The sequence below is a fragment of the Cryptotermes secundus genome, unplaced genomic scaffold (assembly GCF_002891405.2).
Source record: "Cryptotermes secundus unplaced genomic scaffold, Csec_1.0 scaffold550, whole genome shotgun sequence".
NCBI lineage: Eukaryota > Metazoa > Arthropoda > Insecta > Blattodea > Kalotermitidae > Cryptotermes > Cryptotermes secundus.
The window spans coordinates 479,557-504,185 of NW_019724591.1; the positions used below are offsets into that span (position 1 = coordinate 479,557).

At 40.0% G+C, this 24,629-nt stretch overlaps 1 protein-coding gene across 1 annotated transcript in view; it reads left to right on the forward strand.

Moving 5' to 3' along the window:
- The window catches only part of LOC111862367 (neuropeptide F), a 64,140-nt gene that overhangs the window by 29,256 nt on the left and 10,255 nt on the right, over window positions 1–24,629 (forward strand). Inside the window, exon 3 of the mRNA XM_023847683.2 lies at window positions 22,035–22,145. Within this exon, the coding sequence (XP_023703451.1) occupies window positions 22,035–22,145 (111 nt within the window). The remainder of the gene's footprint in view (window positions 1–22,034; window positions 22,146–24,629) is intronic.

Consider the following 24,629-nt stretch of genomic DNA (forward strand, 5'->3'; position numbering starts at 1 on the left):
TCGTGCTGCATGCCCTGCCCATCTTATCCTTGACTTGGTCATTCCCATTATATATACAATTTATAATTTCTTCTTCTTCTTACTTTGACGGATTAAAGCCCATGACCTACACCCATTTTACGAGTACAAATAATCCGAAATTACGAATCTTATACGGTCGGTCTGTGGACGGGGGATTAGCCCGTCGCAAGGCCGTTACCCACACAAGAAGGCGCAAACATAGAAAGAAACGAAGATATACGTACATTCGTGTCTCGAGTGGGATTCGAACCCACGATCCCAGTCTTCGGGCGGACGAAGGGAGATCATGCCTTAGACCGCGAGGGCACGATGAGCGGCTACAAATTTATTAATTCAGAAAGTAATTCTGGTTTGAAAAAATGCAAAATCCGTAAAGGTTGAAGAATGAGAAATATTTTTCTCACTAACTCCACCGATTCTTTTGCCTCTGAGAGAATAATGTGGAGACATCTGCAGCTTTTTATGGAAATCAAAGATTTGTTACTGTGTTCACAAGAACCTGCCGGTTTTCCCTCTTCTAGGACGTATGAATTCAGCCTTTAAAATTTCATCGAATTTCTCTAGGAACCATTTTAATATTAGGAGCCTGGATATAGGCGTATAGCGACTGGCTACGGACTGGACGACTGAGGGGTCATAGTTCGAGTCCCAGTAAAGTCAGGAATTTTCTCTTATTTACGTCGTCCAGACCAGCACTGGAGTCCACCCAACCTCTTATCCAATGGTTACCGGAGGTTATTTCCCCGGGGGTAAAGCGGCCCTGGCGTGATGTTGACCACTCACCTCCAACTAATGCTGAGGTCATGAAAGTATGGATCTATACATCCACTCCCCCATACGTCTTCATGGCGTAGTGCTTAATTAATTAATTAAGCACAGAGACAATTTTACCTTTACCATTTTAATATTATTCTCCCATATTTTTTTTTGCTATCCCTGTAACAAGCCATGAAGGTCTATAGGGTTTTGAGACGTTGAGGGTCCCATATTATCTAGAAAATCGGCTCAAAGATGGCGGTAAGGTTGTCAGCCTTACGCACCGGCCGCGCGTTACTCCCCAGGAAAAGTATTCTCCCATATACGTTTAAGTTTTCTTGATGGCTCTTTCCCTGTAGGTTCTCGTGCGAAAACTTCTGTATTTATGTATCTCCTCTCCCATGCGTGCTACGTGCCCTGTTTCTCCTTATCCTCCTTGATTTGTCCTAATAATATTTGGTAGAGAATTAAAATTTATGAAGTTCCTCATTATGCAAGTTTCTCCAGCCTCGTGTTGTGTCTGCGTCTGACACCCAAATGTGCCCCTCAGCTCCTTGTTCTCAAACGGGCGAGAGCAGTTAGTAAATGAAATATGGCTGTAGTGTATTTGGTTATAAGTTATTCATCCTTACCCACCGCGGCGGCCCGGGTTCGATCCCGGGTTTGGTCAAGTGGGATTTGTGGTGGACAAAGTGGCGCTGTGGCAGGTTTTCTCCGAGTACTTCGGTTTCCCCTGCCAACCTTCATTCCACCAAATTCTCCATTATCATAATCACCCGGGGCAGGCTACATTAGGCCAATCAGTGGCCGCAGTGTCGAGTGGACCCAGCTGGACTCCACTCCCCACTAAGCGAATTTTACTTGGCTTCTTCTTTTGAACCCCAAGAAACGTCACTGAACTTCTACTAGGCTAAATGGAATCATATCATATCAATGCTAGAGCAATGAGAACATGAAGTCACACATTTTTTAATATGGATGAGGATATTGTAGAGTGGAATGAAAATTAATTTCTGTTTTTTTCTGTACGATGTAATATGTGTATTGTGATTAGCTTTCCAAAATTTGATTTATATCTGCAATAAATGAACATCAAATCATTCAGATATGAAAACCACAAACAGCGCATATGGGAATAATTGTATGTGTGCGCGCGCGCTGTTTGAACACGCCTCTTCACTGTACCCTTATATTGGTACCTATTGTATGCTCACCGCTCAGTGACCCATCCAGTTAGACCGCTGATAAGTAGCACTTCCGCTACACTTCAGTGACTTGAACCATCTGGCCAATTTGCAGTTTGACCCTATACACACTGCTTTAATGAAATATATTACAAAATATTATCGACTAGGCTCAGATAAATAGTGTAAACACATGTCTTTCTTTCAGTGTGACATATTAATAACCCGTTAGCGGATTTCCTCAGTCTCTCCACGCAAATGTATCCTTACCTCACATTTTTTTTATTTCTAGTGGGGTGGGACTAACTCCCTTGTACTGCGGCCACTTCTGGCCTACTGTACCAACCCCAGATGATAGGTGAGGGTGATTGTGGAGCAATTGGTGGAATGAAGATTGGCAGGGGAACCGAATTACTCGGAGAAAACCTGCCACAGCGCCACTTTGTCCACCACAAATCCCACTTGACCAGACCCGGGATCGAACCCGGGCAGCCGTGGTGGAAGCCACCTACTAACCGCTTGAGCTATGGCGCGGCCTTACCTCACCATAGAGGGCGACAAGTTCCTTCCACGTAGCTGTCTCTCTTCTGTCATATAACGCCGTGTTAGTCCGTTAAATATCAACAGACGTTTCAGAGGAACCTGTCGCTTCCGTCTTCAGGGTTGAAGAATAAGCCATTCAAGAAACCAGTAGGAAGCATTCGGCAAGCAGAGTTTGGCGTACATTTCAAGTCTCAAGAATAAGGTGATATGTTCCTCCAAAACGTCACTTGACTTTCAACTACACAATGTTATATCCCAGAATGTAGAACCTTTAACGGAACCGTTGTGAGACCTTGGAACCCGACATTCAAAGGGCCGTTAAACGACAAACTGAGTTCGGCTTGTCATTTGCTTCTTGCGGTTTCTTACTTGGCTTACTCTTCGACCCTGAAAATGGATTCAGTATATTGTGCCGAAACGTCAGGCTGTATCAGAAATACACAGTATTACAACCCACCATTTTGACTAGGCTGCACCAACTCCATTATTATTATTGTTGTGTTTTCCCCAGTGCTTGCCTATAATTTGTCTTTGACTTTATAATGTGTTTGTCCATAATGTAACTACTTTTATCTACACTGTGCTCTGTCTGTAATCGGCCTTGTGGCTGTTGACTCGGCACAAATAATAAAGAATTGAATTGAGTTACTATTAGTGTATGTACATGTATTGTCCTTTCTCACCGCATAATGGAATAACCATTCGAAATGCACTTAATTTGTTTCTCTCGCCTGTTAATTCTAACCTTAATTTTCTTGGGAATTACTATTAATTTATTGCCATTATAGAAACCGTCATATTTTGTATTTTGTTCTTTAATTATTTTTATTTCTATGTACTTGTGCTAACTTTGTAATTGGCCTCTTTGCTGTTAAGTTTGCACGTAAATAAACACGAATTGAGTTATTAATATTATCATCTTCCATATTGTAGGTGTTTTGAAACTGTGATATGAAAGTTCGAATTAAATTAGTGTTCTGTATCTTTTGGATTTAGTATTCAAAACTCTTCGCTGAAGCCCTCTTAGTGTCTTCCAAGAGACTAAATAATTTATTCTCAAATATATTGAGATGTAATTTCTGTTCCGTGTGACTTAAAGGAATTTAAAATTTGCCTTAGTTTAATGTGTTAGTGTCCACAATGTCTCGAGGTGTGGGCTTTCCATTAAGGTAATTCTCCCCCTACCACCAGCTGTCTAAATAAATAATAGGCCTCAGGCCTCTTTATACTTTCTTCTGTCATTTCCACAGAGACATTTTAGTATTTGTTTTATGCCATTTAACTTGAACTTCATGTTTTCTCTGCAAATAAGAAATACACATATATTTGCTTCTTTCTTCTTAACAGCCTACGTTGCGTTCTTTAGTACTCTTACTAATTTCAGGAAAAAAAAAGCTACTTCAGAAGCCTGAAGGATTACCTGCTACACTTTTAGCGTCTGTCCCCAAAGGAGATTATTTTAGCTTACAGCGCTGTTTATATTTAAGTGACACTTTAGGGAAAAAGTAAGGACCCACGAAAAGAAGGGCCGTATGTAATGGCTGGATAGAAAAGTTGTTTATAACGTTCGAATTCATCGTAAAACAATATGAGTTGAAGTATGCTTTAACGTGTTTCATCCCCAAAATTTTACCTCTATATACGTATAAATACATAAATATGCTCATCTATAAATGTGACGCCATGTCATTAATAATGTTTTTATGTGTACGAGCTCGGGAGGGGGGGCACACGGTAACGTATTTGGTTGAGGAACTATGCTACAAACCGGATGGTCGGGGGGTTCGAATCCAGATGAGGTGGATTTTTTCAATTGACCTAATCCTTCCAGCCTCAATATGGCCCTGGGGTCGACTCAACCTCCAACAGAAATGAGTACTAGGAATATTTTTGGGAGTAGACGGCGTTTGGAGTGTAGGGCTGGCAACCTTACCGCCATCTATGAGCCGATTGTCTAGAAAATGAGGGAGCCTCGACGTCTCACAACCCTTTGGGCTTCCACGGCCTGTTACAGGGATAGCTTTACCTAATCTCAAGGCCATCTATGAGCCTATTGTCTAGGAAACGTGGGAGCCTCGACGTCTCACAACCCTATGGGCCTCCACGGCCTGTTACAGGGATAGCTTTACTGTTTTATGTAGGGGCTGGCGGGAAGGACTTCTATTCTCGGCATGTGACATATTTCTTTCTACTCAGCAGCTTTAAACTGGCTTTGAGGTCCATCCAGTCTCTTATTAAATGGGTACCGGTGGCTCTGTCCCCGAGGGTAAAGCAGCGGGGCGTGAAGCTGATCACTTACCTCTATCTAGGAGCTGAAATGTTTGATATTCACAGCTTTTGTTCCCCTCACTAATTGCTTTTATAATTATAAAATTGAAGACTATGATGTGGGAAGGGCATGTAGCATGCATGGAAGAGAAGAGGCGTACATAGAAATCTTTGGTAGGAACACTTGAAAGAAATATGTCACTAAGAATAGGTCTACCTAGGCTAAAATGTGAGGATAATATTAAAATGAAACTTAAGGAACTAGAATGGGATATATTGATTGTGTTCTTGTTGCTAAAAATATGGAAAAGTGGCTAGTTCTTGTGAACACGGCAATGAATTTTTCGGCTTCAGGAAAATGCTACTAATTTCTTGAGTTAATGAAAATTAGATTTTCAAGAACGATTCGTCACCATTCATTTAGTTAATTATGTTTTTTTTATATCAATTAGCAACATAACCATTTTGTGGAAAATTTCCTACACGCGAGAGCGAAATATAAATTCCATATTTCAGACGAATGAATAAAACGGAAGACAAAGCATAGCAAAATGTAGAATTATTCTGTATCATGCTCGAGCCCCTGCCGCGAGATTGAGGAGAGCCTGGTATAGTGAATGTATTCGTGATAGCTGTCCCCACGCTCGAGACTGAATGGGAAACTCTCTGAGGCGATTTTGCTGAAACCCCTGCAGATTCTCGTTTAGGCTATATGCATAGCACAGCAGCTGCTGAATTTGCCGTGCCGTACGGCGTTATCCCTAGACATTTACAAAAGCAATTGCTGCTTGAGTGGATATGCTATAGAATGAGACTTCAATACGAGACTTACGTCACATCCGTTTATATGGATTGGGCTGTTAGTAAAGACAGTTAAACAGCGTCAATTATTAAATATGTAATATTATATTTCAGCATCCTGTTACACTCACACAATATATATGGACAAATACCGTCTTAAGTGCAACAATTTTATTGTAGTTTTTTCTTCTTTTTCTTCCTCCACACTACATGTTTCGGCCCTAAATGGCCATCATCAGATGTGTATCACTCACGTAACTGTTACACTGCTTGTTAAAAATGTAAAAATCTCAGTCTTTTTATTGTATAAAATCTTTGTTAATCTACACGCGTCGATTTGATTTTTAAATTAGCACTTTTTAAACCTTAATTCAAGTTAAAATGTCTATAAGATCTTTGTTCTCTTTCTTTTTCAAATTAAAATTTTTCAGGGTACATGCCCTATATCTACGGTGCTGCAGCGGCCACTTCTTGTTTTTATCGCTGTTCATGTGTTGTTCAGTGTAGGCGCTCTCTGTGTGTGTCGCTGCTTATCTTTAATACGTGTAATATGTACTCTTTATCTGTCCCTTTTAAGAGCTTCAGAAAACTTTGAAATTGAGTAGATTTTATTTTACAGTACATGAGGTTCTCACAGAGGTGGAGCACCCTGTAGTTCGTTGAAAATTATCCGAAGTTTCGGATTAGTATGTCGTTTCCATCTTCAAATTTGAAGAATAAATTAAGCAAGAAACAAGCATGAAGCAGGTAGACAGCAGAGTAAGATATTAATAGTAGAGTGAATTTACCGACTACACAACACGTTCTTTATTATCACTACATGTTTCGACCTCAAGAGGTCATCCTCAGGGGTATGAAAACGGCTGTGTAATTACAAGCGGTCACAGCCGTGTTCATACACCTGAGGATGACCTCTTGAGGTCGAAACATGTAGTGATAATAAAAAACGTGTTGTGTAGTCGGTAAATTCACTCTAATATTAATTAAACACACAACAAGATGCAAGAAACGATTAAAAAAGAGTCAGATATGTTCCTCCGAAACGTCGGTTGACCTTCAGTGCACTACATAGAATAATATCGCAGAAAACAGAGCTTTTCAACGTCAACATAATGAAGTTTGTATAGCGCGTGACTACTGGCTGGACGGGTGAGGAGTCGGGGTTCGAATCCACATTGGGACAATATTTTTCTCCTCTCCACGTCTTCCAGACCGGTTCTGGGGCCCACTCAGACTCCTATCCAATGGATATCGAGGGCTCTCCCCTGGAGTAAAGCGGTCGGGGCGTGAAGCTGACCACTCACCTCCAACTAGTGCCGAAGTTAACAGTACGTGGGTCTATACACCCACTCCCCCATACGCCTTCATGTCGTAGTGCTTAATTAGTTAAGCACAAGGACAACTTTACCACAATGTAAGGGTTGAGTTGAGGCTTACGCCTCCAGGTCTGGACTTCGACTGCTGTGGTGTCTGTCCTTTGCAATAATCCGCGATTTACTTCTTCGAGTGACTCCTGAAAATAAAAATATGACCTGTAAATTAGATATTAATAAATTCAACATAATTTTTTCTCAGAAGAAAGTATTTTCACAGCTGATCAAGAAACTCCTCTCTTGAACCGAAAAGAAGGCCAAATTACATTAATGATGAAGAAAGCAGTCTTNTGTACTCTTTATCTGTCCCTTTTAAGAGCTTCAGAAAACTTTGAAATTGAGTAGATTTTATTTTACAGTACATGAGGTTCTCACAGAGGTGGAGCACCCTGTAGTTCGTTGAAAATTATCCGAAGTTTCGGATTAGTATGTCGTTTCCATCTTCAAATTTGAAGAATAAATTAAGCAAGAAACAAGCATGAAGCAGGTAGACAGCAGAGTAAGATATTAATAGTAGAGTGAATTTACCGACTACACAACACGTTCTTTATTATCACTACATGTTTCGACCTCAAGAGGTCATCCTCAGGGGTATGAAAACGGCTGTGTAATTACAAGCGGTCACAGCCGTGTTCATACACCTGAGGATGACCTCTTGAGGTCGAAACATGTAGTGATAATAAAAAACGTGTTGTGTAGTCGGTAAATTCACTCTAATATTAATTAAACACACAACAAGATGCAAGAAACGATTAAAAAAGAGTCAGATATGTTCCTCCGAAACGTCGGTTGACCTTCAGTGCACTACATAGAATAATATCGCAGAAAACAGAGCTTTTCAACGTCAACATAATGAAGTTTGTATAGCGCGTGACTACTGGCTGGACGGGTGAGGAGTCGGGGTTCGAATCCACATTGGGACAATATTTTTCTCCTCTCCACGTCTTCCAGACCGGTTCTGGGGCCCACTCAGACTCCTATCCAATGGATATCGAGGGCTCTCCCCTGGAGTAAAGCGGTCGGGGCGTGAAGCTGACCACTCACCTCCAACTAGTGCCGAAGTTAACAGTACGTGGGTCTATACACCCACTCCCCCATACGCCTTCATGTCGTAGTGCTTAATTAGTTAAGCACAAGGACAACTTTACCACAATGTAAGGGTTGAGTTGAGGCTTACGCCTCCAGGTCTGGACTTCGACTGCTGTGGTGTCTGTCCTTTGCAATAATCCGCGATTTACTTCTTCGAGTGACTCCTGAAAATAAAAATATGACCTGTAAATTAGATATTAATAAATTCAACATAATTTTTTCTCAGAAGAAAGTATTTTCACAGCTGATCAAGAAACTCCTCTCTTGAACCGAAAAGAAGGCCAAATTACATTAATGATGAAGAAAGCAGTCTTCTGGGATTTGGCACCGTGTAGTGCCAAATCCCAGAAGTCTGCTTTCTTCATAGTCACCGCCGTGAAAGCCTCAAATCTTACATTAATGATATCAAGAGCTAGCCAATAAGCCAGATTATTCCACTCTTCTCCTTAAACCCCCTTTATAGGTTCTTTTTAATATCATTCTCCGTCTAAGTCTGTCAGGTTACTTCGTCTTACAAGGTTCTGAAAATACAAATATATTATCTTATGGATTTCGTGCTTCGCACTCTACTCATCTCATTCTTAGTGTGATCACCATCTATAGTACGTTATTTTATAGCTTTATATTATTCTTAAATCAATACGTGTATCAGTAAATGATGAATTAATACAAACTACGTACATGGTTAATTATACAGTGGGCTCTGTACGTTCGGAACAAGTTCTCAGTACCTATGAAATAATATAACGGCCATTAGTAATCACTAAATCAAAGGTAAAGCTATCCCTCTAACAGGCTACGGAGGCCCATAGGGTTATGAGACGTCGAGCCTTCCACATTTTCTAGAAAATTGGCTCACAGATGGCGATGAGGTTCTCAGCCTTACGCGCCGGCCGCACCTTTGCCCCCAGGAAGATTCCTGGTACTCATTTCTGTTAGAGACTGAGTCGACCTCAGAGCCATAGTGCGGCTGGAATGATTAGGTCAATTGAAAAATCCAATGACCTCATCGGGAATCGAAACCACGACTTAATGCCTTGAAGCATTGTGCCTCGACAAACTATGTTAGCGCGTGCTATCAATCACAAAGAAAGGGCCTCAAACATCAAGGAATATAATTGGTACTACTAATATTATAGTAATCTGACGAAATTTAACTTACCGCAAACATTCAGTCTTCCAACCTGACGAAATTTAACTTAGCTCAAAGATTCGATCTTCCAATCTGACGAAATTTAACTTAGCGCAAACATTCGATCTTCCAACCTGACGAAATTTAACTTAGCGCAAACATTCGATCTTCCAACCTGATGAAATTTAACTTAGCTCAAACATTCGATCTTCCAACCTGACGAAATTTAACTTAGCGCAAACATTCGATCTTCCAACCTGATGAAATTTAACTTAGCGCAAACTTTCGATCTTCCAACCTGATGAAATTTAACTTAGCGCAAACATTCTATCTTCCAATCTGAAGAGATTTAACTTAGCGTAAACATTCGATCTTCCAACTTGACGAAATTTAACTTAGCGCAAACATTTGATCTTCCAACCTGATGAAATTTAACTTACCGCAAACATTCAGTCTTCCAACCTGACGAAATTTAACTTAGCTCAAACATTCGATCTTCCAACCTGACGAAATTTAACTTAGCGCAAACATTCGATCTTCCAACCTGACGAAATTTAACTTAGCGCAAACATTCGATCTTCCAACCTGATGAAATTTAACTTAGCGCAAGCATTCGATCTTCCAACCTGATGAAATTTAACTTAGCGCAAACATTCCATCTTCCAATCTGAAGAGATTTAACTTAGCGTAAACATTCGATCTTCCAACTTGACGAAATATAACTTACCGGAAACATTCAGTCTTCCATTAGATTCTAAAGGGTTCTGATGACGGTCATTCCTTCGGTACTCTAGAAAATGCCACGATACACTTGCTGGCTCTAGGTTGGTAAAAAGTTTTCTATCGCCATGCGTTCATTGTCATTCATGCCTGAATACGACTAATATACTTTGTATAAGCCACAAGATTAACGAAGCGGTCTAAATAATTGCTGAAAACGTAGAAATAGAAACCAAAATGTATAAGATCAAATGTTAATTATTTTCACGTCTCACAGTGACTAAGACACAGGTTCGGATTTCTAATTGGATTTATTGTATACTTACAGGTCGTAACTACAAATAATTATTACTCTACTGCTGATTTAAACAATTTACAATCACTCCACACTAATCTTCTCTGTCTATCTGCACTCGTCTCCACGGATTTATAACACAGGGACTATATAAAAGTCTCCCTAAATCTTACGTTAAATCTTCACAGACTGACTCCTTGTACTCTTCCTCAACTACAAACTTCCCGTGGCTGTCTCCTACCGAGAACTGACTCGTCCCTGAACCGAACGAATTCTGTCACGGAACGGACACGCATCACAGGAAACACATATCACGTGACCACCACTCACCGCTGTGTGACGTCACCGCGGACACACACAACACAGCCTCCTCTATTGTTGCGTGTTGGACCATGTTTACAGAGCTGTTGCCTCGCAACGCGTTGATCAGATCCGTTACATTATTCTGAAACAACGTGTGCATTTCCCGAATTGTGACCCTCAGGTGTGAGTGAGGTGGAGATGTATCACATGTTTCAAGGGAAGTCAAGCCTTTAAAATGTGGGAAGTAAATACACGCTGGGTTTCAGCCCGCCTCCTAAATCTGGGTTAGCCTGGCTTACTGTTGTAACAGGCGCATGCTAGCTGTCCTCTATAAAAGGAGAATATATAGGAACCCTCCGGATTGTTCCTTTGAAGCTGTTTCACCCCTATTCGTTAACTGCGTCTAAAATTTAGAGTGGTTAAGCTTCTTAAGCCTTTCAAGGTAGAAACAGACTTTGTCTTCATTAACGTCCACTTTTTCCTTCTCCATTCTCTATTGTTTTCTGTTTCATCTTCTCCTTTATCCTTCATCCCTCATTTTAATCTCTCTTATTTCACTTCCTTCAAATTTAGTTCTTCTTATTATTATCCTATTCTTCAATTGCTTGTCTGCCTCCTCCTACTGTAAAACTTATTTCCTCTTTCCTTTTCCATTTTCTTCTTCTTCTACTCTACTTTCCGTTCTTCTCTTTTCATCTTATTACCCTACATTTTCTTTCATTGTCTTCCTTCTCCTATTTCTCCCTCCCCTCTTTTTCTCTCCAGTGTCCTGAGCGGTACATTTACCCGTTCAAAGTCTTGAACTAAAGTCTTCAGTAAATTTTAAGTAAGAACGTAAAACGTTTATTTATAAATTTATAACTTCACGCCCCGGTCGCTTTTCCCCCGGGAAAAATTCCCCCGGTACCCACTGGATACGAGGCTGGGTGGGCCCCGGAGCCAGTCTGGACAACGTGGAGAAGAGAAAATTCTTGACCCTACCGGGACTCGAACTCCGACCTCTCGGTCGTCCAGCCCGTAGCCAGTCGCCATGTCGACTACGCTATTTATTTACTGATAACGTCGTTAAATAAACACAAAAATACGTCACTCAGGAACTGTAATATACATCAATGAAAGTGCTATTTGTGGAAACCGTAGCTAGAGATAATTTTCACATTTCGCGGTTGGGTATTCAGTGGAAATATCACCATTACAATGAAATGTATTAGAATATTGATGGAATGAATTATTTCCATTAAGGACACGTACCACGAAAATGTCACCCTTTACATTTAACAAAGAATTTCATCAGTAGATGATGACGTAGCAGGATTATTCATTAATAGCGAATGAGTGCGCATGTGCGGGAAGAACGCTTTGCTTTTGTCATGAGAACTGACGTAATATACAACAGGCTTTATGACGCTGTTGCTAGGAAATAAACGAAGTTCGTGTTGCGTTGGAATGCATAGAGATTTGTCAGACGAATTATCGAGCGGAAAAAAGAATGCAGTAAAGCAACCAACTTTGTTTTTCTACAGTACACTTTTCCGTCCCTAATGATTCGTGGTCTGTCGTGGTTCACTACACTTAATTTATTCAGGTTAATGGATAGGACTTTTTTCTACAGTTGTCTGAGTTCGTAAAAGCCTGTGTCCGTGGTTTCAAAACATCCCCCACCCCTTTAATTTTGTCTGTGTAAAGAACTCGCTCACTCATGGAGCTGAGCCCTTCTTGAGGAGCCGCCAATTCTGCAGCTACTCAAGAATTTCCCAGCATTTTATGGAACCAGAAGGTTCATTACCGTGTTCACAAGAGCCCTCCACTCATCCCTATCCCAAGCCAGATCAATGCAATTCATCCCATCCCATCCTATCACTCTAAGATCCATTTTAATATCATCCACCCACCTACGCTTTGGTCTTCCCAGTAGTCTCTTTCCATCTAGTTTCCCTACTAATATCCTATAAGCATTCCTCTTCTCCCCCATTCGTGCTACATGCCCTGTGTAAAGAACCGCTTCCTATGTTTATTTCTAAAATCAAACAACTTATGTTGTTTATCAACTTATAACGTTAGTCGTGATTTTACGAATGCACGAAATTAAACAGTTCATCTCTTGGAACGAGAATCATAATAAATTTAATGTTATTATATAATTTTCCCTCAATATTCATCTCCCGCTAACCAACTCGATGCGGTTCCTCCAACCAAGGTGTCGCCCCACACTTTGCAAACTTCTGAGCCCCCTGAACATGGACAAAGTAAGACACTAATTGAGTGGACACATGTTTATGTAGACCTATATCCTGTGTCACTTTGCGAAGCTGCCTACAAGGGACAGTCAGTAAATAGGTTACAGATGGAAGTAAAACATCTCTAATGGACATAATAGGTTTAATATTTTTATCACTAGGCAACAGTAGCACAGTCCAGCTTCATGATAGTCCGGATAGCAGATACGCATGCGTATGTTCAGAGACTGATTTCAGTAGTCAAAATGGTGACCGTGCTTAAGGAATGTACTACAGAAGAGCAAAGTTCTGTTGCTCGTTTTTGTGGACAAAATGACATAATGCAAAGGATATTCATAAGAAAATGTATCCTGTTTACGGTGGGAAGTGTTTGTCGCTTTAAGCGGTTCACAGTCGGCTGGAAAACGTTTCCCTGATGATGAAGAGTTTGAAACGGGAGTGCGGAAATGACAGAGACAAGTCTACAGGCTTCTCTGCTGCGGGTTTCGACACACTGGTAAAGCGATGGGACAAGTGTATCAAATTCGAGGGTATGTCGAGAAATAATTTCTTCTGCTCCGAATATCACATGTTTTACGTTTTATATCCATTTGTGACCTATTCACTGACTCTCCCTCGTACATATACAGCGTGAGAGAGCAGAATGGCTGATGGGTAATAAATTGTGGAAGATTTGATAGGAAGCAATTGTAGCTTACTTTAGGTACTATCTCAGCAGTTTATTGCATTTCAACGTTTATCCAACCAATAAATGATTAAATAACAAGTGACAAACCAAGAAATCAACACAGAACCAGAGGTTCCTTCTCAGTTGGGCTCTTTATAAAGGTGTTTTCTCAGTCACCGTTTAAAAACCCTCCAAGTTCCTAAGGTTATTAGCAGGGCTCGGATTTTGATGACATGTCATCTTTTTTCCTTGTATCCCATGCAATGCTCTTAAATATATTAATCTCGGATATGAGCTGCTGGTTACAGAAATGTAAATTTTATCGGTAATTTTTTGGACTGTTAAGGGTATTTCTTGTCATTTTTGGTCATTTTAGGGAATTTTTCTTCATATGTTTTCTGAAATGTGAATAACATGGAAGCGAAGTGTTCTTTCTTTTCTCCTTTAGGTCATTTTTCTGGATTTTTCGGTCATTTTATAGGTCATTTTTTTAAATATTTTCAGTTCATCAAAATCCGGGCCCAGGTTATTAGGTATTTCAAGAAAGGCTTACCCTATTTTGTGAAAAAGAGATTGCTTAGTTGGCTGTTTAAAACGCCATTTAAAGACATACAAAATTTGCTCTGCTCTTGGTTATAGGAGATTAACGGCCGTGGAGATCCGTTGCGCTGACCACGCCACACCCTCTATCTGCTAAAGTTGGCACTAACTTCGCTGACAAGCGGCGGTCGCTCGGTCGGTATAGTTCGCTTGCGCACTAAAGCCAAGGAGTTTGTTTGTTTGTATGTGTTTCTCGTTATAGACTGTAGAACAAACATTACAGAATATACTGTATGAATAAAATTCTACTAAATCGAAAAATGGGATCACACTGGCCGCGTGGTCCAAGAGGCATACTGTCTTCATTAGGTAAATCATTGGGATCTTGATTTCAAATCCCATTCGAGACAACGAATGAATGTCCCCTTTTGTTCTTGTTTCTCTCCTGTGTCGGGAGAGGCCTTGCGAAGGCCCCATCTCCCATCCAAAGAATCCTCTCATCTTTGTGTTTCTTACATCGTTTCAGAAATTAATACTGAATTGAGACAGGCCAAAAGGCCTAATACGTCAAGGTTGAAGGCTAATGATAAACCGGAGAAGATCATTAATTCAATACACCACGTCACGTGCAGACATACATAGCGAGACAAAAGGAAATATAGAAAAAAACATATGCGAGATATATTAGCAAAAAGAACAGTAGAATAATGGCTTCAGATAAATGTTCATGTAGTGTCAATAACAGACACCTGTTCCTGTGCTCGTCCCAGATTTCCTTCGATAATAAAGAGCTCTGTGTCCTGAACATTCTTCACAGCTGCGCTCTGTCTGCACCCACCGCTGCCAGCGCACTCTTCTAGCAGCCGTGCGTTTGATATCATAGGAGCACATGCTGTCCAGATTACGTACACCGCTCCGTGTTCTTTTTCTTTTTAACTTTGACGTAGACGATACCGCAGTGAATAAAACTTCACGTGAAATTTGTATACTTCACAAGATGGAAAGGCGTACAAATGCGAGTTTTGTTTAATTACATAGGACTGGGATAAGTGGCAGGGATTCTTCTTTCATTATCACTCACGGAGCTGAGCCCTTCTTGAGAAGCCGCCAATTGTGCAGCTATTAAAGAATTTCCCAGCATTTTATGGAATCCGAAGTTTCGTTACGTGTTCACAAGAGCCCTCCACTCGTCCCTATCCTGGGCCACATCAATCCAATCCAAACCATCACATTCTATCTCTCTAAAATATATTTTAACNACGGAAACACGTTACAATATTTTAATATTGTCCACCCACCTACGCCTTAGTCTTCCCAGTGGTCTCTTTCCTTCTGGCTTTCCCACCAATATCCTACATGCATTCCTCTTCTCCCACATTCGTGCTACATATCCTGCCCACCTCATCCTCTTTGACTTGATCATTTTAATTGTATTAGGAGAAGAGTACAAGTTATGAAGCTCCTCATTATGCAGACTTCTCCAACCTCCCGTCAGTTCGTCTCTCTTCGGTCCAAATATTTTGAACATCCTGTTCTCAAACACCTTCAGTCTATGTTCCTCCCTCAACGTCAGAGACAAAGTTTCACACCCATACAGAACCACGGGCAAAATTATAGTTTTGTATATTTTAATTTTTATGTTTTTGGACAGCAGACGAGAAGACAAAAGGTTCTGGACTGAATGGTAGCAAACATTGCCCGAGTTCAGTCTCCTCTTAATTTCCTCCTGAATGAGGTTTTTGTTTGTTGTAGTCGTATTACGAGTCGATAGTCCATTCCGGTCAAGGGAAGAGATTATTATTTTCCCCACAGTGTTTAGGCCGTCGCTGGCGCCCACCATACTCCATATCTAATGAATACCGTGAGATCTTTATTTGGATGCAAAGTGGACGGAGCATGAAACTGACCATTACCTTCCATCTAATGCAGTCGTTAAGAACGTGTTAAGTTGTGTATCGGCTTCCCCCTGGGTTTTCAAGTGCTGATTCTTAAATGGAAGAAAAACCTCAGCCTTACATGTATGTAATTTTATGACCTCTCAATATATATTTAATTTACCGATCACATGTACCCGAACACTGCCGGTGGAAATAGAATACGAAAATTTTTGATAGGGATTTCTCTCGAATTATTTCTTCCCCAGTTTGTCAATAATTACTCTATATAATGCCAATAATTACCTTCTAGTTGTCATCCATACAAGAGCGTTCATAAGGCCAATCCTGCTGTATAAGGAAATGAATTTATTTGCAAATAGATACCTAATGCAAATTAAATCAGTTAACTTCATTCTCACCCTATTTTTTTAATCCAAATATATAAAAGAACACGAAATAAATGAATGCTCGTGACTCTCAGCAGAATGGTTAAGCTACGTAAATTAAAAAGAACGGTATTCTGTAATCTGATTTAACAGACATTTCTCGTCTTACACGGTTTTCATTTGGGAAATATATATATATATATATATATTCCTATCGACTATAAAAATATATGTATAGATTCAAAATATGACATGAAAAGGCTTCTAATTGACTACGGACATATATAAATGTTTATAATCGAATGAAAAAAATGTAATTAAGGATAATTCCTTACAACAGGTTATTTTCAAGCTGAAATGCTTGTAAATCAAAGTGAGCTGAACACAAGGGATGTACACACCCTCTTAATACGAAGATTTAACTTAATTAATATACATGTAGGGTCTGTATTTATGGGTTAAGATATAACATTGTATAGGCTGAATGCTACTTGCTTCGTCAGGAACACGTGACTGTCAGAAGGGAGGATAAACGCAAATCAGTATATCTCACTGACCCCCCGAGTCAACACATGCAGACAGATTTCATTTTCTTATCTTCTTCTTCACTTTTATCGTCTTCCGCCTTTTTTAATTCCACCTTTCGTTTTCCATTTTTTCTTTCAACGTTATCGTCTTCATTCTCTTTTGTTGTATTCCTCTTTCTCCTGCACATTTACTTATTTCTCCTGTCTTCTTCTCTTGCTTATTATTCTATTTATTCTCATTTCCTTCTCCTGGATCTTCTCCTCTTTTCCTCTTCTTGCCTTTATCTTCAAATTCCTATCCTTTTCCTTCACTTCATTCTCTCCCCATTCGTCTTGTCTTCTTTCTCTTCATATCCATTTTCTCCTCTACTCCTTCTTATCTTCTTTCGTCATTCTCGTTCATATCTTCTGCCTCCTTCATAGTTTTCACTTTCTCCCTCTTTCCATCCTGATGCATGGGGTTGTGCGTTCGAGGTCTGAAGAGAGCATGAATACAAATGCGCACCAACACAGGGGACTGCAGGAAAGCATACGCGGCCAAACTTCGCTGCTTCGGAGGAAATGTCAACAGTCATTCTCAGTGATATAAACAATCGTCAGGAACCTTTAGAATCGATTACGATAGGCGGTTTCCATCTTCTGTCCACATTTCCTGTACACGGTAGTTTCCGAGGGAACCATGCCATGTACAGTGAGCTCACTGTCGCTGGCTTCCCACAGCGGCGGCCCGGTTTCGATCCCGGGTATGGTCAAGTGGGATTTGTTATGAACAAAATGGCGCTGGGGCAGGTTTTCTCCGAGTACTTCGGTTTCCCATGCCAATCTTCATTCCACCAATTGCTCCACAATCACCCTCACCTATCATCTGGGGCTGGTACAATAGGCCAAAAGTGGCCGCAGTACAAGGGACTTAGTCCCACCCCACTAGCAATAAGAAAAAGCGCATGGGTGACGTCACAGAAACAGTGTGACATTGCCTGTTGTCGCATGCACGTGACCTGGAATACAGAAACTGTCACCTACTTGTAACTGAAACGCACTGCTCTACAATTCTACCATTCCACATCGAGCAAATAACAACTGCAAAGTAGAACATAGTAGTAGAGTCGGTACAGCGACTGGATACCGGCTGGACGGCCCGGGTTCGATTTCCTGCAGTGCACGATTTGTCTCTTCTCCACGGTGTGCACACCGACCCTGGGGCCTACCCAGACTCCTATGCAGTGGCTGTTTCCGTGGGGGTAAAGCGGTAGGGGATTGATGCTGACCACTCACCTCCATCTAGCGCCAAAGACAAGAATACGTGGATCTATACCTCCATTCTCCCATATATCTTCATGGCATAGAAATACCTCCGTGGGTTTAGTCCGCAAGCGAACTGTACCGACCGAGCGACCGCCGCTTGTCGGCGAAGTTAGTGCCAACTTTAGCGGATAGAGGGTATCGCGTGGTTAGCGCAACGAATCCCCACGGCCATTAATTTCGGTTTTCTAGACCGGAGCCGCTATTTCCTTGAAATAGCTCCTCAGTTATCATCACGAGACTGAGTGAACCCCGTTCCAAACCCACTACTTCTCAGAAAATGTGGTAGTGCCGGGAATCGAACCCGGGACCTCGATATCTATAGCCAGGAGCTCTGACCACTAGACCACAGAGGCGGTCTCATGGCATAGGCCTTGATTAATTAAGCACAGGTATATCTTTAGTTTTTACAAAAATTACTACGTGGCGAAATGAATGCTCGCTATACGACTTCTATATGCACTCATTATTCTTATGTGAAGATATGTCCTTGAAATGAGTAGACAGAGAAGATCATAAATAGGCTTTCTGTATGAACGTCTGTAGTTCAAGGAAACCCTTCATCTGGAGATCATGTCTGTTCTTCTGAATATGTTGCCTATAAAATCGTTTATGGTTATGGACGAAATTTGACAAGGGAGGTCTAATATTGAGAGAAGAATTTTATATTCTTTTATACTTTTAATTAATTTTTCATATTTTACGTCCAAGATTAATGTGCTTTTTCTCCCTGCATAAGGCTGATATCCCGAGAAATTTTCAAGAACTGTTCAGTCTCACCTGCTGATTTTTCGGTAAACTAAGACTTGTGGATATTCCAAATATGTATATATATACATGTATATGTATATATATATATTATATATACAATTAATAAATAAGGATATACATATATATATGTATATTCTTATTTATTAATTGCACATAAATCTTATATATTTATCAAAATACCTTTTGATTTTATATAGAGGATAAGGCTAGGTATCATTTTCCGTTATTCTCACCAAAATCTCAGGAAGAAATATTCATAATGATATAATTAAATATTAATTCACCTGATGTTATTATTTTTTATTTAAAACAGTTGCATATCGAAAGTTCTACGTCACTGTAGAAACGGTGATGCCAGAATTATCAGAGATTTAATTATAAGAACAGGATTCTTCATTTATCACAATTTGTTATAGAAAATGTCGATCCACTTGAAGAGAATGTAACATTCCAGCGTCCTGTTACACTGGTTGACGATTTAGTTTTTGCAGGGGCAGTCTTGAAGGTACAATTTCTTGTCGTGTTCGTATCTGTTGGTGCTCTATATTTTCACTTTTTTATTAATGTTACATCTGCAAAGTTTTTCTACCCTACGTGGTATTCATCAGGTAAATATTTTACCTAATTATTGCACAGCATTGCTTTTTCCAGGTAATTGCTTTAAAACTTGATAAAAAACTAGTTCAGAAAATTGTCAAAATTAGTTTAAAATTATATTTTAAATAATTTAAACCAATTTAAATTGGTTAATTTATTTAAAATTTGCTTTTAACTAATTGTAACAATATTAAAAAAATAAGTGGAACAAGTTTTAAACTAGTTTTAGAACAATTAACTGGAAATGGCAACACTGTTCAGCAATTACATAAAAGTATCTGCCTATGGTTTATGCTAATCGTCTTACAGTATATACACTTTTCCACCTTATTCTTCACTTCCACACTACGTGTTTCAGCACTAATGTGCCATCCTCAGGTGTCTTTATGCCCGTTAAACTATTGTACTGCATGCCATGATGTCTTCATTCTAAAATGACTAAAATCTATATTCGTCATATATGTCGATGAATTCTAAATAATAAAACTTTTCAGGATTCATCCTAAGTCGCACTCAAACACGCGAATTCCGCCAATCCTCTTTTATGTGAGCATACTTCCTACATACATTTGTGTATCGTGTACTGTGTTGTGTTTTGCTCCTGTTACTGCATGCGTTGTACTGCTGGATATGTGTGTGAAAGTGGTGTAGTGTGGAAGTGAAGAATAAGTTGAAAAAGTGTATATACTGTAAGACGGTTAGCATAAACCATGGACATGAATCAGTGTAACAGGACGCTAAAATATAACATTTTTAATAAGTATCTGCCTGTTGATGACATTTTAAGGTTAAAACATGCCGTAGGAGTAGCATTTACATAAAGTAGGTGACAATATATATGCACCAACACTATACGGGCACTTCAAGAAGTTAATATTCAAGACTGCCCGTGCAAATTAAATTGGGAAGAATTTGTATGTACGTTACTATATGTAGCACTATATGTTCTGAACTATATGTGTTAAAGTAATATCTTGTATGTGTCTTGTATATGTTATGAATTCTTAAATCCCTAAATGAAGCACGTGACCAAGGTTGGTATTTGAAAGAAAAGGGCCGAAGGGTGCGCATTTTACGTGTTCATTTTTATGACATTGATAATAAATCTTGCCGTTAAGTTTACAATACGAAACCGATGTTTACTTACACTTGGAATTATTGCCCGTTGTATTTTTGCGGCTTCACAAAGATGTCGTTTTTCTTCTTTAACAAACTAGTATTTATTTTGTTTCATAGGCTGTCATAATGTATATAAATGATATTAATTTGTGTTACTGCTCTTACGATATGAGAACAGTCTGTGTAAACTTTTGCCTTGAATGCTTGTGTGTTTTACATACATGTTACACCCCGTGTTTAAGAATTACATTAACTAAGGATACTAGAAATTTTAGTGTATTTCTCTCTTTCATATTTTAAACAAAATCATAGAATATTGGTGATTATAGCTGAGTCGGTATAACGATGGGCTACGGACTGGACGGCTAAGAAATAGGGGTTCGATTCCCGGCAGAGGCAAGAGATTTTTCTCCACTACGTCCAGACCGGCTCTGGAACTCACCAGTTAGTCGCTAGATGGCGTGAAGCTGACTAGGTACCTGTATCTAGTGCCTAGATTACGATGTGAATTTATATCTAGATTCCCTCACACCAGGAAGAAGCATTCAGCAAACAGAGCTGGACTCAACGCACTGTTTCCATCTTCAGGGTTGAAAAGTAATCCAGTCAAACAAGTATCCTACACTTCGACACTGAAGATGGAGGCAATATGGCCTTAAATGCCAGTGAACTTCTACCAGATTATACGGTGTTATATGCCAGGAGATAATACTTTTCTAGTCACTCCTGTGAGAACCTCAAATCCAAAATATATTTTCTGCTAAGGCAACTAATTTTTACTCCCCACTGAATTATGAGTACAAATGAAATAAAATTACGTAATTAAGTTTGTTCCATCAAAATATTTTGAAAATATCGGAAGCAATGCCCTGTTTCGACTACAACTATTAAAATTGCCCCTTTTAACTTCTTTACGATCCTCCAGTTTATAACGATTCAGCGTTTATACATATATTTTTTTTTCTGAAAATCCTAGCCATTTTTTTTATAAATTCCGTTGTTATTATATTAATGTCTGTTATTCTCGTGTATAATCTGATATTTTCATTGCGTTTATGATCAGTCGCTTTGAAGAGACACGTTTCAGCCTTTTTCGGCCTTCAAATCCACCTGTGATACAATTTCGACTTAATTAGGTTTGTCTCATGTTCAATTTAAAATGGTTTATGTGAAGGTAATGATTCCGAGTGTACGTAAGGGATAGTTGAGGCCTCGCCATAGCTCAAGCGGTTAGTAGCTGGCTTCCCATCGCTGCTACCCGGTTTCGATCCCGGGTCTGGTCAAGTGGGATTTGTGGTGGACAAAGTGGCGCTGGGGCAGGTTTTCTCCGAGTACTTCGGTTTCCCCTGCCAATCTTCATTCCACCAATTGCTCCACAATCACCCTCACCTATCATCTGGGGCTGGTACAATAGGCCAGAAGTGGCCGCAGTACAAGGGACTTAGTCCCACCCCACTAGCAATAAAAAAAAATAAGGGATAGTTGGGGAGGAATTCCTCTAACGTGTAGCCCCTGGTGGCAGGTAGCCCGCGCAGTGACTCTGGCCGGCATCGGGAGCTCTCCAAGGTGGAGAATGCTCTGAAAATGCTGCAACTTCAAGAATTGGATCGCTTTTACTCTCCGCGTACCCGGCCAAGGTGAGTAAACACAGCAGACAAAAATTACACCCTTAAAGCAGAAATGGCATAATATTCAGTCAAATGAGGCTTTAAGGCTCTATACGAGTATTTGTCGTGCCACCAAGGGAGCCCACATTTAAATTTATTGAGAATGTTACAGAAAAACTTTGATAGTTTCCCTTTGTAATGGTGTAACCCATTAATATGTATAATAAATTCTTTCTGAGATATAATTATTTTATTTTGGATTCTTTCCATCCGGACATTCTGTACATACGATATATCCAGAGTATGCTCGCATTATGAAGAATTTGTTTAGAACAAATCTGTCGGAATTTTAAGCTAAAATTTCAAATAATATGGAAGACGTTAAGATCTTCTGTCACACTGGTGCTAAAATGACCTTAATATCCTATGAAGAATCACAGAAATTAATTATCAAAATTTAAAAATCCTGTGATCATATTTTTCTTTCGTCCGAATCTCTGTTGTCCTCGTCCGGTTTTTTCTCATATTCCATTCACTTTACTCAACATCGGTTTCCGCGCTCTTCGCTCTTTTTAATTCTGAAATGTCATAAGTAGAGACTGATTATTTTATCTGGACATATGCGCCTGATGGAACACAGTTTTCCAGATGCTGGGAGTAATTCCTTCCTGGCCTCCTGCCTTCTATCGGAAGAGATGTAAATGTGACAGCCTAGCTATTCGCTGAGTCGAGGCTCTCAGGGTGTTAAATGTTAATATTACTGCCTGCTTCGCTGTGACCCTAAAACGGTGGATAGATATCAATGATTCGGAGAACCTACCTGCTCCTTTTTCATGGAAGAAGTTTGACGCAATACATTCATTCGAAATGTTGGTACCTGTCCATCAAATTACATGGTTTTACAAGGCATAAGACCGTAATATCTATGGTCTCACGTTTTCCGCACAAATGCATGCTTCCTTGTTCCATACAACTCGCACGTAAAGCGACCACATGCGTTATAGATGGGCCTGACTTGACGGGAGGAGCTCGGAGACAGAATTTGTTTTACTGAGCTGCTTACACTAGAAGTAAACACAGAGAAAACCAAGTATATGTTGCTCTCTAGTCACCAAAATGCAAGGCAAAATCATGACATAAAGATAGAAGACAGATGTTTTGAAAATGTGGCACAGTTCAGATATTTTGGAACGACTATAACATATCAAAACCTGATTCAGGAGGAAATTAAGAGGAGATTGAACTCGGGTAGTGTTTGCTACCATTCAGTCCAGAACCTTTCGTCTTCTCGTCTGCTGTCTAAAAATATAAAAAATTAGAATGTACAAAACTATAACCTTGCCTATGGTTCTGTATGGGTGTGATACTTGGTGTCTGACATTAAGGGAGGTACACAGACTGAGAGTGTTTGAGAACAGGGTGTTGAGAAGAATATTTGGACCGAAGAGAGATGAAGCAACAGGAGGTTGGAGAAAACTGCATAATGAGGAGCTTCGTAACTTGTACTCTTCTCCAAATACAATTAAAATGATCAAGTCAAAGAGGATGAGGTGGGAAGGGTAGGTAGCACGAATGGGGAAGAAGAGGAATGCATGTAGGATATTGGTGGGAAAGCCAGAAAGAAAGAGACCACTGGGAAGACGAAGGCGTAGGTGGGTGAACAATATTAAAATTGATCTTAGAGAGATGTGATGGGATTGTATGGCTTGGATTGATCTGGCTCAGGATAGGGACAAGTTGAGGGACTTTGTGAACACGGTAATGAACCTTCGGGTCCCATAAAATGCTGGGAAATTCTTGAGTAGCTGCAAAATTGGCGGCTCATCCAGAAGGGCTCAGCTCCATAAGTAAGTAAGTTGCTTACACAAGGTGTAAATCTCTCGTACGTAATCATCAACCAAACTGGCAGCAGATATTAAATTCCTCTTCTTAGCTCTTGAAAGCAATAACCTGTAAAAGCTCATTCTACGAAAAAGGTCCGTCGAAGATCATTAAACTAACTCATGGAGCCGAGCCCTTTTTGAGAAGCCGCCAATTGTGCAGCTACTCAAGAACTTGCAGGAGATTCATTACCGTGTTCACAAGAGACATCCACTGGTCCCTATCCTAAGCCAGATCGATCCTTTCCATACCACATCATATTTTCTCTCTAAGATCCATTTTAATATTTTCCGCCCACCCTGGTCTTCGTCTTCCTAGTGGTCTCTTTCCTTCCGGCTTTCCCATCAATATCCTATATGCATTCCTAGGCGAGGAAAATCTGTGAAGAAACAGACGGTTCCGCTGGCTCCTAAATATATTTCTGTGACTGATACATTATATCGCCATACAAATTTGTTCGTAAATTTCACATAAAATTTTCCCTGTCTATAAAAATTGGGTAATAAATTGGTGCATTATTTCTCCATGGATCAGTTATGTTAAAATCGTCACAATTTGGGGGCACTATTTACAAATGAATACCTTATGTGGGGGTCATAGATGTCCAACTGTCTGTGACTTCCCAGCTCCAAA